Below are 16,154 nucleotides of genomic sequence, written 5' to 3'. Positions count from 1 at the left end.
ACTGTGAAAATGCTCTTCTACAATCCCTACATACAAGGAAGCTCAGTGACCATTTGCATGTTGCCGACCTTTGACCTTTAACACTCCCACGGGAAACAACAGACCTAACCGTGTCCTTTTTCAATTCGCCCTGAATGGTTCCGCACTTGTCAACCTCGAACACTCCCACAGTCCCTCCCGTTCTAGATGCCCAATCAGGTTCCGGCAGCAGATGCAGTGTCACCACGTTTCTGGAGGTTTGGCGAGGACCGACCTGAGGCTGAAGTGTTTTCCATCTCCTGTTTATAAGAACGCAGTCAGCTGATCGAGGACCGTCCTTCTCCACCACGATCTTCGGTGCTCACGAGCTGGCCAGCCATCTTTTAATCGTATTGCGCTCGAGCTTTCGCTCCGCTTTCCTCCTTAATCCATCACCGCCCTCCAGATTTATCAAATTATATTTTTTTTCCTTTTTCTTAAGGAGAGCTTGTCGCCATAATGCTTCCCTGGCAACCATTCTGTGTGCGTTTTCAGCGTGTTCAAAAGCAAGAGCGTCTGTCTTTCTGTCGACAGGTGATATAAGAATCCCTCACATGCATTGAATTCTCAGCCTTCTAATCAAAAAGAAGAATTTTCTGAATTATATATTTAAAAAAAAACTCCACCAAATATCACACACATGCTTTGACTACCATCGTTTAAACTTTTTTTTTCTTTTACCAAAAACTGTTTTTTTCATTTGGAAAGTTTTTTTTTTCGATCAGTTTCTTTTGTTAGCAAATGGAAGTTGTTACCAAAGGACGGATGGCGGAGAGAAAAGCATTCAGCACTCAAACCCATGACAAGAATGTGAATAGTTGATGGCCACACATTGTGATGTTTGATCAATGCTGAACTGTGAATGTGTGTGTGAGAGAGAGAGGGAGGGATGTTCAATCCAGCTGTTTAGTGAAGAAAGAAATGAACTCCAACTTTCACATACTTTGTCTTCACAACATTTTCGCGTCCCATTTGAAAAAAAATATGAAAACTCGCCAAAAACAGTAATAATATTTCATCGTGAATCCGCCCCACAGAACAAAGGAAGCATAATCAGACAGAAGACAAGGGGAAATAACTGGACACTCGATGTTATGTTACAAGGAATTTCCAACACAATCATCCTTGTACACTTTTATCGTTGATAATTGTGAATATTCCTTAGCTACACATACATTTTAAACACACCTTAATTCATTCTTCAAACAGCTACACATAAACATGATTGTTCATGAGAACTTTGAGCAAATCACATCACTTTCAGTATTTCCTAACAAGAATGGGATTTTTACTCCAAACACACAACTATAACCACTAAAAAACAAGATTAAGCATATAACCAAAGCCAAAACAAAGAATGAGAAATCGAGAAAAACAAAACATCCCGAAACAAGAAAATAATATAAATACATATAGACTGCATGTTCCAGTCCATCTCATATATATATATACACATGAATATATTCACACGTAAACAAAGACATGTCATATGATAAATATTTGCGGGAAATAAGTATCAAACAGATTACCAGCAACACAATAAGTGAAATGTGGACGAATTCACTCAGAATGAAGGCTGTTGCTAAGAGAGCTGTGCTGATGACTAGTTAGGACCGCAGCATACATATAAACAATCCTTGTTGATACATGGTTAACACGAGCACCCTTAACATAAGACTGCTGTAAAGGACTTGTTTCCTGTACTGCAATCCTCTTCACTTGGGGAGGCTGACAGATGCGACAGAGAACTGCGACGAGGAGATATACAGACCATCTACATGGACTGTTGGACAATGACACTGACTGGAGCTTTCTGGAAGCAGCGATGGAGGCTGTACACAGCTGATTTAAAGCACATGAACAGGAAACCATCATGGTTTCTATGTTACAAACAGCGAAAATGTTAAAGCGATGGAGACTTTTTTTGTAATGGAATGATGGATGCTGACAGACAGACAGACACAGACCAGCAGATGGATGGGTGGAGAAAAAAATGCCAGTCTTGGGAATTTTTGTTGCCAAATTAGTTCTGTAAAATGTATTTACCCTTTTAAAAATAATAATTTAGAACGCCATCAAACTAAAACAAATTAACTAAAGTAAGCAAGGCAGTGAGAATGTGTAATTAAATCACCTCTGTTACAGCTTGAACACAATATGTTTAGGTTCAAGAACAAAGGACGGGAAAGCAGTGTAGGCCTTTATGTCTGCGCCACAGTAGGTCACGTGATTAAAGTAACCTGCTAGTTAGAGACTAAGCACTGAATGATTATTAATGCCTTTCTTTGGGGCAGTCGTGCGTGAAAGCTTCAGTCGCATGTATTTTTTGCATGCACATATGAAAGAAAATAATTTGCAACTTTTCGGAATGCAGGTGTGGGATACCATTGACGAACCTTCTTCTCAATACCTTTACAGTTTGAGTAGCACGTGATCTTGAGGAGATGCACAAATATGTGTGTGAGGGTGTTTGTTCCAAGGGTAAAGTCCACCCGTGGATAATGTAGTTCGTGACCTTAATGTTGGAAAATCCACTCATCTCTTTGGCCAGATATTTTTGTTACAGAAGGTTTCTCCTCTCTTTCCTCGCTCTGTCTCTTACTCCCCAATCCTGTAAGTGGCAAGGTAGGTATTAGCATCTGGGTCGTTTTTCTCATTAAAGGGTTTTTGAATCTGTTCTTACCCATGCCTCTGGTCATAGATGCCGGTCCTCTAACCAATTAGTCATCCATTTCCTCTAAAGTACAAAATACTTCTCTTATAACAGAAGCAACAAAAGAAAAAAAGAAATAAAGTAGAAGAAAAAAAAACAGGATGCAAGGATGGACCTGAAGAAAACAAGGGAAAAGACAAGGTGTGAGACTGTATCTAATACTGTTTAGATTGCTGTAATACTCGTTAAATAGAATTCATCAATATCTGTTCCTAAAACTTATTGTCCACATTACTGTAATCATCGTTACAACTCATCAACACCTGCACACGTGTCACCAGGTGTCCATGTGAAGCTCAATACTGAGTTTTCAGCGTGTGATGAAGTTTTACTTGTATCATCCTCACATCAGACCTCTGCTGGAATCTGATTTTCTACAAGATCCAGTCGAACCATTCATCTCTATGTTGATTATGTTTTTAGAACAGCTCCTTTACCATCAGAGAGCTGCACCAATGGTACTCGCAACAACCAAAAATTCTTTCATTCTGAATAATTCTTAGGTGTGATCTTAGTAATGCTGTTAATAAGTTATTGCCGTGTGCAGTTCAGGAAGTTTCTTACACCGGTAATTACATAACTTGCAAGCCTCACTGATTACTGTCGAGAGAAAGAACAGTTCGTGAAGTGGCTCAGCAGTCTCAGGTAACCTTACTCATTGCCCAGCCAACAAAATAATTTAATTCCCATGCCATTTTGAAACTTAATTCAGTGAGAATGAGCATGACCAGTAAACAACCCGTCTTTTTAAATCCTTTACCATTGTATCAATATTTGTTTGTGACACAGTTTACTTGTACTCAAAATATTCCTTCATTATATACTTGTTCTAAACTGTGTAACTTCTGAAAACTGATTTTAGAAGTTGTCGTGTCTGTTCTGAAAACATGTTTCATGCTTGAAAAAATTAACCCCATCTTGTCTCCAGCAAGGGTTGTAGAGGACCTGGTGGCAAAGCTTTTGCATAGAACATCATATGTAAAGCATAAATGCATCAACAGAGTAACAAATTCACCATATTCAATCAGGATGCACTCGTGAACAGAAAGAAGTGCATTCTGCTTTATACACTAGCCACGATGACACATCTGTCTGTTAGTCACAGTGTTCATTGTTCACTCTTCAGCAGTGGCGCCATCTGGAAACTTGCACCCATGTTCAGCTCCAGTCTTCTTTATATTCCGACAAGAGAACATGACATCTTTCACTGGGTCGATAGCTTTAGAAGAGGAAAAAAAAAAGACATCATGATATAAAAGATCAGATTGATGTCAAACGCATCCACACTTCCAGGTCAAAGGTTATATTTAAACCACCAAGACGCCGGTCCCTCGGTGAGCTCTGGCAGGTAGTGAGCATGTCTGTCTTTGCCACCATGACCGGCACAGGTAGAATGAGATTGTGATGCTTAAAAGAAGAACATGTAGAGCGAATTTGTGCTCCATCAATGGCTTGGTTTGTAGTCTCCAACTTTCATACACACATCGGGATTCAGGCTTCGTAGACACTTTGCTTGTCATCGTACACCTGGATTATTTGTTTAATGTTGCGGAAGGTCCATTAAGAGCAAATAGTTTGTGTAGAGGGGTTGGAATAGAGTGAGAGAGAGAAATCACCGCTTTTTTTCTGAAATCAGGTCGGTCATTTGCATTTCCATTGTAAGGTTCTTTCATGGCAGAAACCCAAGGGTCATCACGAGTCAATCGACAACCGTTACGAATAAAGACAGTCAAAACATCCTTGTGTCGTGCAGCAACACTAAACAAATGCACTTCCCTGGACCTTTCACTTGGGATACTGGTCATCAACACTTTAGTTTACTTATTCTTGCGGCAATCTTCATTTTCTTTTTCTTTCTTTCTTCCCTTCTTTCCAGTTCTCTTTCTTTCTTTCCTTTCTTTCTCACTAAGATAGACTCATGAACACAACACATGCAGACATGAACGCTTTTGCAGACACACACGAAGACGCATGCATCAAGGCCACATCTTCACCATGGAAACCTGAATCTTTCAACCGCCACCAATGTTTGTCAGTCCCATTACAAAGGGAGAAAGAAGCAGAAAAAAGAAAGCCAAACATCATATTCACATCATATCGAGCTTTCTATATCAATGCCGCCATCGACATTTTCATAAATTTTTCCATCGTTCACTTTGGTTCGTCTTGGCGTTCGCGGAGACCCGGATGAGAAATCACTGTCGTTAACGGAGCTCGACGGTTGCGAGGAAGGAGAATTCTTGCCGGCGATCGACGATTTCAGCGGCGTAGTCGCCCCTGTAGAGTCGGCGCCGGTTCGATCGGAGCCCAGCAAGGGCTCCACGGAGCCTTGCAGCGCCCCCTGGGACTGCATCTTGCGCCTGCGCGGAACGCCGTTTTTCTGGCGAGTTGCATCCGGGTCATAGGTCCAGACGCTGTCGTCGCCATCTGCTTGTGAGGTTTGCCGTCTGCGAAAAAACAAGAAGACAGCGATGAGATTGGGACTTTGGGGTTTGTAGGTTACCGGTTGTGTTGTAACGGAAGTACAGGTGCAAATTACTGGGGCTGGTCCCTGTTGGTAAGTGTCTCATGCCCTGATATGGTGATATTTCTGCTTCCTCGCTGCATTTTCTGGTATACAATGGAACTGAAAGAGTCGATCATCTACCACATCTATGTACCTATTTCTATAACCATGTTTGATGATACCACACAAAAAAAAAAAACATTATACAAACAATTCTTAACAAATGGCTGTTATGCGAACCGTACTTATACATACGCAAGGAAACCTAGAAAATAATTTGTAATTGCAACGAGTTAGAAAAAAATTAAAAGTAAATATTTCATGCACACTCATATGTCCAGAAATCATCACTAAAGCGTTTGGTCAATCACTTTTTGTTCTAAAAAGTATTTTTCTTTCTTTCATTTCCTTTGTGTTTACTATGACCTTTTTTCTTCTCTCTTTTTCCCCTTTTATTTCTCTGCTCGATCGTGTCACTAGGCGGCGATTCAAATAGCCAATGTCCGCAATGTGTGAACATACGGATAAAATGGTAACTATGGCAACCCAACTCTGACTCTGTATAACAAAATCTGTGTGTGTGTAGTGATAATCCACATCTTATATTTCACAGTATTCGTCGTCCAAAACCTCAGCCAAGCAGCTCATACGCTGTCCGAGTACAGCACCTTGCAGTGCCACAAACCTCCGAGATGAATGGAGGAAAGGACTGTGGAGAAAGCCGAAAGCATCTTTACTGTACGGCTTATTGAGAAGGCGAGAAATAATGTGGCTGGGGCTACGACCAGCTGTGATGTACCAGTTGTTCAGACCTTCTACCACCTAATCTGTTGACTGAGTTTAGCAAGACTTATAAGCTCCTAGCTCTCCCTGGACGTCCAGTCATCGGCCTTGCAGTCAGGATTGTAAGGTCTTCGATTCGAACTTCGTATTGGGACAAACATGTTTCTCACTGGCTGTGACACCTTTTGTTGCTGTTCCCTCTTGGGTTATTTCTACTAACTTCATGAACTTTCTACACTCATACTGCTGACAGTTAAAGTTCCAAATATTTATGTAAGTTTTTTTTATCTCTTGGCATTTCACCAAAGTGCATACCGGCGATAAAATACCATTCATTGAGCACACGCCTCGTATTTAAACCTTCGGGTTTACTCCAATAAGCCTAATCCATTCACTCTGGTACTACATCTGACAGCAGCTTAAATCAGAAGCTGGGGCTGTGCCAGGATGCTGACAAATGAGTGCCTCCCCAAAAACCTTCCGCGACTGCATGATCGAAGCCTCTTCACCGATTCCCGCTTACGGCCAGCAAAGCAGGGTGGAAATCAGTGACCTTTGCTAATTAAACCAGATTCTTGTCGCTGGCCACGGGTCCATCTACCATTTCTTTAGCTGCAAATACAAATCGTAGATTCCCAATTTAGCTTTCATTGCTGACGCAGGGCGATGTATGGGAGGAAGGAGATGTAGGGCAGAGGTCTTGGCGGGGGAGTGAGTGGCAGACGAGGAAAAGTGGCTGGCAGCGACAACGGCGACAAACTGTCGACGCAGCAGAGAATGGTGTAGTAATTATTCCCACATGTGACACGGGAAACCGAGAAAAAGAGGAGAAAGTGAATTCCGCCACACTGCGTTGGAACTTTTCTCAAATTCCAGTCCCACGCTTGTGAGCACTCCAGAGACCCGTTACTCGTGTTTGCATATATTCGAGAGGTTTGCTTGCATTTTAGTGTTCAAGAAACAATTTTTACAGTCCTTGCTGGCATTTAAGATTTTAGTATTTGTTAGAGACAATATTTGGATTGTTACTGAACAGGCAATGTTATTATGGTTGCTAGCATTTCTATTCCCATCCAAAGCTACTGTCCTCACTGTTCATGCTGTCGATGTTGCTGTTGCTGCATCCCTTCCGCCCACACACACACACAAAAGAAAAAAAAATCAAACTGAAAACTGATGCCAAATTCTAACGAAGTCTGACCGGCACAGCAGGTCACGTGATGCAGACGGCAGAGTTGGGCGCAGTGAGCGGAGCGCGCCATGTTCCCCAGGGTGAAGGGGCAAAGGGTGAAGATCATGAAAGCCGACACGCAGCTCTTTGTTCTCTACACGTAGACCACGCGCACATCACAGTACTGCTACTTCATTCTCTCTTTCTCTCCTTCCTCCTCCCCCAACAGACTTTCTGCAAGGCGTGAGTAATGGCTAACGGAATGTTATCTGGAACCTGAGTGCCAAGTCGCTGACATGTCACAGTGAGAGACTATGCCGAGAATTTGACCGACATTCCCGAGCGACTGCTTTGGTTTAGAAAACATAGATTACCGAGAGAATCTCTGTCTGAGGCCTACTTATATCGCTGTATATCTACCTACTGACTATTTAAATAACCTGTTATCACAATCTAAAACCTTTGTTAGGTCCGGAGGACAAGTCAGGTGAAGAAAAACAGACGCTAATGGCAAATATATCACAATCACCAAGGACCACAAAATATATTGAATCATGAACTGTGACGTCGATGGCGGCGATGATGATGATGGTTAGAGTAAACAAAAGAAGATGAAAAGAAAGAAAACCAGAAAGGAGAGTACAGCGTGCAGTAGGTTATGAATGTCTCCCACAAGTTCTTTCTCCCAGGAGAGCCAGGACAATAACTATTGGACTGTCAGGGTCGGTGGTGATGAAGAGTTTGGTCTCTGCTTTAGCAATGACCAGGTGAAATGGTGTGGAAGAAGGACAAACTCGCGGGGAGAAAGCCGAAAGGCGCAGACAACACTTGAGTGCATCCTTAGGTTCCCCATCATTGCGCAAACTTGCCTTCAATACACTTGACGATTTCTAGACATGATAGCCTTTGACCTCTTGCAAATATGAATAGCAGAGACAAATTATTTTTTTTCTGGCACCGTGTTTGACAGTTTGTTTTCATGATGAATTTCTTGTCAAAAATACGACCTTGTGAATTCCTAAAAAGGTCTGAATTACTATGAGTAAAGCTAGCGTTTCTTCTTTAAACATGAATATGTTTATTTCTATCTTTCACACATAAACAAAATCAAGTTTTAGGGGTCGGGGTTCATTTCTCATTTAAATTTCTTGACCAACAGTAAAGTAACCTATGAACAAAGTACATGGCGAAAAAGGGAGTGCAAAGTGTTTGGCAAGGAGTCTCACTATTTAAAATAAACATAACTCAGGTCTGATGGTTGCTATTAAGCTGTCACGACCAGGGGAGAAGATGCTGTTTTTGTGTGATAAGTTAGGGTCAAATCTTTGGTCCGCCGTACCAGCGAGGACAGAAAACAATAACATTAGTCGTCTGGCGGACATTATGTCGATAACTTGACGTGAGATGACTACACATTTTCCTTTCTTTTCATCCCATCTTGGTGCAACCCCCTACTTTCGTCGTAAACTCTGGAAGAAAATTCCCTCCAGGGAGAACACTCACAAACTTTGTTTCACTTGCATCAATTTACTCACCCTTTAGGGTTTGCGACCCCAAAATCCGAACCAGCCAAGCTCTGACGATTTTATAATAGCTGGCTGAGGCTATGAGCGAAAAGGTTAATACCATGGAGCTTTGTTTCCACTCTCACCATCACCACCACCTCAACAACATTCGACATCCAGAGTCACCCATTGGCACAGCGATTTGCGAGCTTGAGAGGATTGATTGCTCGTTTGCTGAAAAACACACGAAGGGAACGCGTGGACCTGCAAACGTGTTTATTCTGAAGACAGGGCCCGCGTGCACGGCCATTTCCTCCCCGTGAGGCGATGTTTTCACAAACATTTCATCAAATTTGCGTTGGCCATTCACGTCCTGATAAATTAAAAGGGAAGAAACCGGAGCACCAGGATCTCTCTGAAGCTAGAAAGGCCCAGGTAGGCATGTCCTTAACTGCTGGCAAATATGAGAAGCACTCCAGCCTCTGCTATTAATCTTGAGGGCGACTGTAGCTTTGAACACGGTGGCTAAAACATCTCCATCGTAGTAAACTTCGTTACGGGCAACGGCCACAACGGGGGGCGAGCTGTACTCAGGCCTTAGCAGCAAACTGAATAAGAGCCTTGTGGATTTTCTTCATTTGGTAATGGAAAGTGTTGTTTCCAGTAAGGGTGGGTTTATTCTGGATAAATACTTGCATGTAACCCCAGCTTCTAAACATCCATTTTCTCTCCCTTACTCTCCATCAATTCACTTTTTCCAGAGAACGTATGAACATCAACATGTCGTGTGTCTTGCATGTGTATGAACAGGTCTAGTGTCATGGTTAGTCAAGATGGGATTAAGATAGAAAAAATGGTCATTAAAGTCTTCAATTTAATCAGAAGATTAATTGGCCCTTGTAATTCTTCACAGGGAGAGATGTTGCTTGATGAGAGTTGAGCTGCTGGACATCAGGTACAAAGAAAAGCACAATAAATATTAATTCTATGTCTGTTGGAGACACAACTCGAACAGCCTCAGTTAATTGTAAACAAGCAAACAACTCAATGTACAGTCTCACGCTTTCTTTTTGCACTCCCTTCATTTTAAAAAGTGTGTGCGTGAGCTTGCATGTGCCCGGTTCAATCTCACCTAAATCTTGAACACTTTTCCTTTCCACTGTAATGGGAAACGTACTTTGAAACTTTAACCGTTTTTTTTTTTTTTTTGAAAAATGTAGGGCAAGTCTTCTATTTTGCTGCAGCACACGTTTGTGAATATTTAATCCCTTTAAGTTGTTGTTTGTATCTAAAAACAGTTTTTCCTAAAATTGTTTGAGGGTGTAGCGGGGTTAAAGGTCATCCTGACAGACGAGTCTGTTGCAGCCTTGTGGACACGTGCAGGTCATGTGGGCAACATACGAAATAGTTGTGCGTGCCATTCGGTGCGAAGTTTCTTTTCTTCTTTTCTTTTAAATTTTCTGCAAGATTTTTCAGCTGCACGTATTGGCAGTGTGTCAGAAAAGCTATTCTTGCTCCGGCGGAATGGGAAACACCGTGCTTGAGGCGCGAGGAGGCCAGCTTGCCACGTCCCTCGACGAAAACTTTGTGGCGCCTTCCCTTCCATAATTCTCTTTTTTACAAAAAATATTCATGTGTGATACACGATGGAAGGTTATTCTGAAGTTTTAATTTTAAAAAAATAAATTCATTATGCGTGCTTCATGAAATGTTTTCTCTCTTCAGGGTGGTTGACTCTTCAAGAGTCCAATTTTCTTTTGTCTGGTCCAGCACAATAAACAAAGAAAATTGTTTTTTTTTTTTAATTTATGTTAATTCAGTTCTGGAAAATTACCAAAAAAGTTTGGAAAAAAGTGTGCTTGGTGCTAGTTTATATGTAAAATAATTTCAATCCAATCATTGAGAGGCAAGAATAAAAAAAATTATAATTAACTTTAATACGATTAAACTTTGTGAAAGACTACTTTGGTAGATACACTCAACTAACTACCCACGTGATCTCTACATTATAGTGCTATTCCTCTCTTAGTTGAAAAAATACAATTTTCGGCAAGATCGTGAACCATTGCCATTAGAAAAATTGCAGACCATTAGACCTTTAACACGCATCAAATGCATTAGAACTGACAATTCAAGACAATTCATTGACAAATGCAGAAACAAGGTCAATATATTGAAATATTTCCATCTCAAGAGCTTAATTCCTGACAGGGAGTGGTCTATGGGAAGGAAAGGTGGAGTTAAGGGGAGGTGGAGTCATAGAAAGGTTTACTTACGCCAGGAGGCGCTTGAGCTGGTCAATCTTGAGCAAGGCCAGGTCCAGCTCGTGTTTGGCCTTCCAGAGCTGAGTCTCGCACAGCGGGTCCTTGCACCTGTGGTGCTTGTGGAGGTCAATGGCCTCCATCACGGACTGCTCGAATGTCAGAGACTGCCCCATGCTCTAGCAAACACAGGACAGTTATGATTGGTGGGCATGTTGGCTGAAAAGAATGGTGGCTTACTAGCTTGCCTTGGTTCGACTAACTTGCTTTTTAATGATTGATGACTAGATGATTAATCAGGCTGAGTGGTTTATCAGAATAAATAAAATAGACTTGAGTAGAATGGGTTGAATAACTGATTGTTGGTAATTATATTATCTATCAACTAACTAGTATGACTGCTTAGACTAACTGATGGTGTTCATTGCTAAATTTGTTGAACTTTATACACTTTCCGAGAAATTCCAGAATACAAAATATTGCTTCCTGTGAGAGATTAAGCAAAAAGAAAATAATAAAAATAACTAGGCAAAAATACTCCCACTTTAATGACACACGTAAAGAAAATATATGGCTCTGCAAAAATAAGGAGAAACTGCAAGAAATAAAAAAGGACAAAAATAGAACTAGTTTAATGCGAAGGCTGGAGAGAGGAGGACTCGAGTTTCACTTCACAGAAGTAGTAAGATGTTTTTGAGGGCTAAGGCGAGAGATCAAACGGCGAAAACTGTTATTCTTATATCAGGAACTTCATACCATCATGTTGCTTTCCAGATGATAACAGAGGTTCCTGACACGTTGTGTTAGCTTTAACAGTTTTTATCGAAAAATGAGTAATGAATCTGGATGTTTAAATCTTGTTTTTGGTTTGACAAGACTTTCAGGATAACTATATACTTTGGTTAACACTATACACTTGTGTCAAGGTAAAAGCTTGAATAAGAAAACAATCAGAGATTTTTCACCTTCTGTCCACTTACATGAGCGATGAGTGGTGGACAGCTATTGTTATCCAGAACACCAATGTGCATTTTAAATTATGGTCATAAGTAAACCCAAACTGCATTTAAATTTTAATCTGCATGAGATATAAACACAAAATTCATTTAAATTATGATCTGCATGAGTCATAAGTGAACATGAACTGTATTTATCCCACGCTGAGGACGGCAGTGTCAGTGTTAACTTGATCAACATGTTTTTAAGTGAATATATTCCACTTTGAGGATAAGTGTTAGCTCCAAAACACTGCAGCAGTTTCGATCAACTTACAAGACTGATGAGTGAGCAGCAGCCACATTTATCCCATTTTCGCAGAGACTTCCGTCCGAAGCGGAAGTACATGTGCTCCACCATGAGCAAGATGGCGCCCAGCACGACGCCGCCGCCCAGGAGAATAAAGGCGCTGGTGAAGTTGAGAATTCCTAAAGTGTGACTGGTTGAACCCCGCTGCTTGCTTTTCTTATGGCAGGCACCTGCCAACCAGTACTTTTGCAGTCGTTCTATCTCACCTTTGAAAAAGAAAACATGGCGTGAGTCTGTAAGAGGTTTAAATAATAATCTTGGTAAGATGTTGAGCTAAAATATTTGAACTTTTAGAGATTACATTTTTCTTAGGATTTTTTAATTTATTGACGGTACTCATATTCTCTAGCATGCTTCATTTTCTTCCAAACCCCTAAATGGAGTCACCTCAAATTTCTCGTTAGAAACACGGGCAAGATTCAAATATATTTAGCTGAAAATTTAAAATTGATATTTCTTGACAGCTCTATACTTAGCAGGTAAAATAGAAAGATGAGAGAAAAAGATTATGGAGGGAAATGGCATCACTCGCAGATGCTTGCGATAAAATTACCATGGTGAATCAATAACACTTTCCACTTTCGTACAGTGTGCCACGCCCTCTGCACCATCCTGGAAAACTTAACCCGGTTACTCACCCTCATCTTGCATTCTCAGGAGAACCTTGTCAAACTTTTTGACCCAGCGTGACCCCTTCCGAAAACCCACGCCATATCCGGTCTCAGCATATCTCTGTCCCACCGACTTCAACTTGCAGTCGTCGTCCTTCCCACGGCGTACTCCAGTGTTGTGGCGTCGTAGATAAACGCCTGTATTTTCCTTAAAATTAAATTTAAATATATATAGCTCAAATCCACCCTAACGATGTATATTTACGATGATATTGGGATTTAACAAAATTTATTTATTATTTCACTTTTACAACCTGCTCAAGCAAATAATCAAGAGGTGCGTGTTCTTGTATTTTTTACACTTAAACAAGTTACTGTGACAGAACTATGGAGAAGTAAATAATTGACAGTGAGCAACATGGCATTAGGTAAAGGTAGGTCACAGGTTATGTAAAGGTCATGGTTCATGAGTCAGAGAGCATATCAACTTACTGCTTTTTCAGAGCATTGACGGCTTCCTTCACCGTGTGCTGTGGATATTTCTTCATATAGTTGTACAAGTCTGGGTAATTTTTCTTGATGTTAAGTTCTGTACTGCCATTTGGCATGGTAGCGTATTTGAACGGGGGCTGTCGGTGATGTGGATTTTTCAGCTGCACAGACAAAAGTGTGTAAAACCTGATTATTCTGTGAAAATCAAGATCCGCAAACTTTATCCTGTCTCCCAAGAATTTTGCGAAGATCAGATCAAAGTGTAAAAATAAAGGCCCAGCAGTCCGATTAACTTACCCTCCAGTCTTGAATGCCAGACAGGTCGTAGTACTCCTCCTTGGTGATCATGAAGGCGGCGAGGTTGGCGGTGTAGCTGGCCAGGAAGACGACGGCGAAGAGCGCCCAGATGTTGGCCAAGAAGCGGCTGGACACTCCGCGGGGCATGTCCGTGGACACAGCCGCCTTGAACAGCATGGCCCAGATGAGCCAAAAGGACCGGAACAACGAGAACTTGTGAACTGGACAAACAAATACAACCTGAAGTAGTGAAGGTTCCAAAATGGTACAACCAGGTAAAGCTATCATTCGAAACAGGAAAGTCTAAAATCACTTAACCTTTGACATGGAAGAAAATAAGCTCATAGTATGTCTTACGATTAGGAACAGCAGATACAAACACATATTTTAGAACTAAAATGCACCTCGAAGCGGAGTTTTTCCTTGGTCCAGGGCGTAAGGGCTGAGCCATTCGAAGATGAAAATAGAGGCGCCGGTGGCATGGACGCTAAATACAAGGATCAGAGTCCATGAAGGGTAGTCATAAGGCTCTGTAAAAAAGACAATTGAAAGTACTTTAAGACACTGGCACAACACAAATTAAAGACAAAACTCTTGTTTTCATATTTCAATGTTTTTCTATTATAAAAATTAATTACTTGTTGAAAAGAAGGAACGGAAAAAATGCAAGTCTGGGTAAAAAAAGACAATGATCCTAACAGCTCTAGTCAAATGAAACGTGAAAATTCAATGATTTATGATCATCCACATAAAAGCTTTAAAAGGAAAAGTACCCGGAAATTTGCAGAAAGTTAGAGAAATTTAGTTTAACTGACAAAAGCTTTTAAATGTTCTCTGAGTTCCTGCCTCACATTTGGGTTTCATCAACTTTTACCGTAGTTTCAACGATTTAGCATCTCTAGGCGATAACTCTTTTGACAATTTAAATTACAAGAAATAAATAAACATCCACTCTAATAATTGAAAATTAGAACAAAAGGCAAATGCTGTTGCTGTGAAAAGCAGTTATGATTTTATCAAAGTTATGAGGCCTTCAAGTCTTCTAGTATTTGCCATTAACAAGCTCTGTTGATTCCAACATTCATTTACATGTCCATCGATCAAAGTTAAAGATTTTACAGCAATTAACATTTATTAGTTTTTATGGAGCTTTCCGTGAAAGAAATTTAATTTTCATTATGAGGTGTTCAAAAGGGCAGATCACTCGCGTGTCTGATCATTAAGCCTGTAATACAAAGTTCAAATCTTAACGGAATTCAGTTTTTGATACAATTAACGCTCGATAATAAATGAACACGTTTCATCTTTCTAAGGAATTAAAGATTAGACCTAAGAAGACAAACTTTCGAAGAACGAGCTAATTGTCGGAGGACAGTTAGTAGACTGGATTCTGTCAGGAGCTGACATCTTCCAACACATGGCATTGCCAGGAAAATAGTTGGAACTTCTCAAATACACCAACTTTCTCAAGTTTTATTTAAAAGTTTTCTCTCGCTCTCTGGTTTGACAAAAACAAACTCCAGCAAGTCTTGGTTCACACACAAGCTATTCAAGCTGAAAACTTCGTAATATGCGCTTTTGACACATTCTGGGAATATTGAAATAATCTTGCAAAGTCATAACCTGAGAAGCGAATTTGTCCGAAAGTATGTGAAAAATCACCCCTGCCTAAAGAAAGCAATCCGTACATATGGATGAAATGAATAAGGGAGGGAAAAAAGGAAATTAAATTGTAAAAAACAGAACAATAGATGAAAACCTAGCTCGAATGAAGAAAGGGAATTAAAAAAAACAGTATTCACTAATTTTCACAGCGAGAGAGAAACTGGGAATGAGAACTTAGACGAATGTGTCAAGAAATGCATCGAAACGAAAGACCAACCAAACATATGGAGTTAAGATTAACTACCCTTCCCGTCACATTTATGAAATAATTCCACATGAACATTTCTGCTTAGGTAAACTGGAGAAGGATGGTAAGGAGAGGGTTGGTTGTGTTGTTGTCGAAAGGCTTCTGAAGACAAAGAGGATAACGAGGAGGACTGGGGTTTGTCAGGGGACGCTGATCACTTGATGATGAAATTATGGAAGAAGAAGAAAAAAATAATTAAATAAATAAGATTTGAGATAAAATATGGAATCCAAAGTAAAATCTTATAAGAATGAAATTAAAGGACGCCTTCCTGATTTCTTTTTGGGAAAAAAGTTGAATACATAGAAAAAGATGCTGAGAAGGAAGAATGTGATGGCTTGGGAAGACTTATATCAAAGCAGTTGACATGGGACAAAGCCAAAGTTTGATAGAGATCATCCAGAGTTTAATTGTACCACACAAACAGTGGTACTTTACAGGGGCTGTGCAAGACTAGGGAGGACAAGCCTTGGACAATCAAAAAAGATGGCAGGTCAGTGGGAAATACATAACAAAAGTATTGATGCAGAAAGGAGTAAAAAAGATGCCAGATCAGAAACTATCAGGGGACTTGGGAAAT

General features: G+C 40.5%; 1 protein-coding gene across 1 annotated transcript in view; it reads right to left on the bottom strand.

Moving 5' to 3' along the window:
• Positions 1 to 4,610: 4,610 nt before the first annotated feature.
• LOC112566923 (glutamate receptor ionotropic, NMDA 3B-like) overlaps positions 4,611 to 16,154 on the bottom strand; it is an 82,951-nt gene continuing 71,407 nt past the window's right edge. The window contains 8 exon segments of the mRNA XM_025243355.1: positions 4,611 to 5,178; positions 10,973 to 11,136; positions 12,230 to 12,468; positions 12,901 to 13,029; positions 13,032 to 13,081; positions 13,366 to 13,526; positions 13,663 to 13,883; positions 14,067 to 14,192. Coding sequence (XP_025099140.1) covers positions 4,824 to 5,178; positions 10,973 to 11,136; positions 12,230 to 12,468; positions 12,901 to 13,029; positions 13,032 to 13,081; positions 13,366 to 13,526; positions 13,663 to 13,883; positions 14,067 to 14,192 — 1,445 coding nt within the window. The 3' untranslated portion in view covers positions 4,611 to 4,823.

This window comes from Pomacea canaliculata, linkage group LG1, assembly GCF_003073045.1.
Source record: "Pomacea canaliculata isolate SZHN2017 linkage group LG1, ASM307304v1, whole genome shotgun sequence".
In the NCBI taxonomy this organism is placed as follows: Eukaryota; Metazoa; Mollusca; class Gastropoda; order Architaenioglossa; family Ampullariidae; genus Pomacea; species Pomacea canaliculata.
This window is presented reverse-complemented; position numbering and strand designations above follow the sequence as displayed.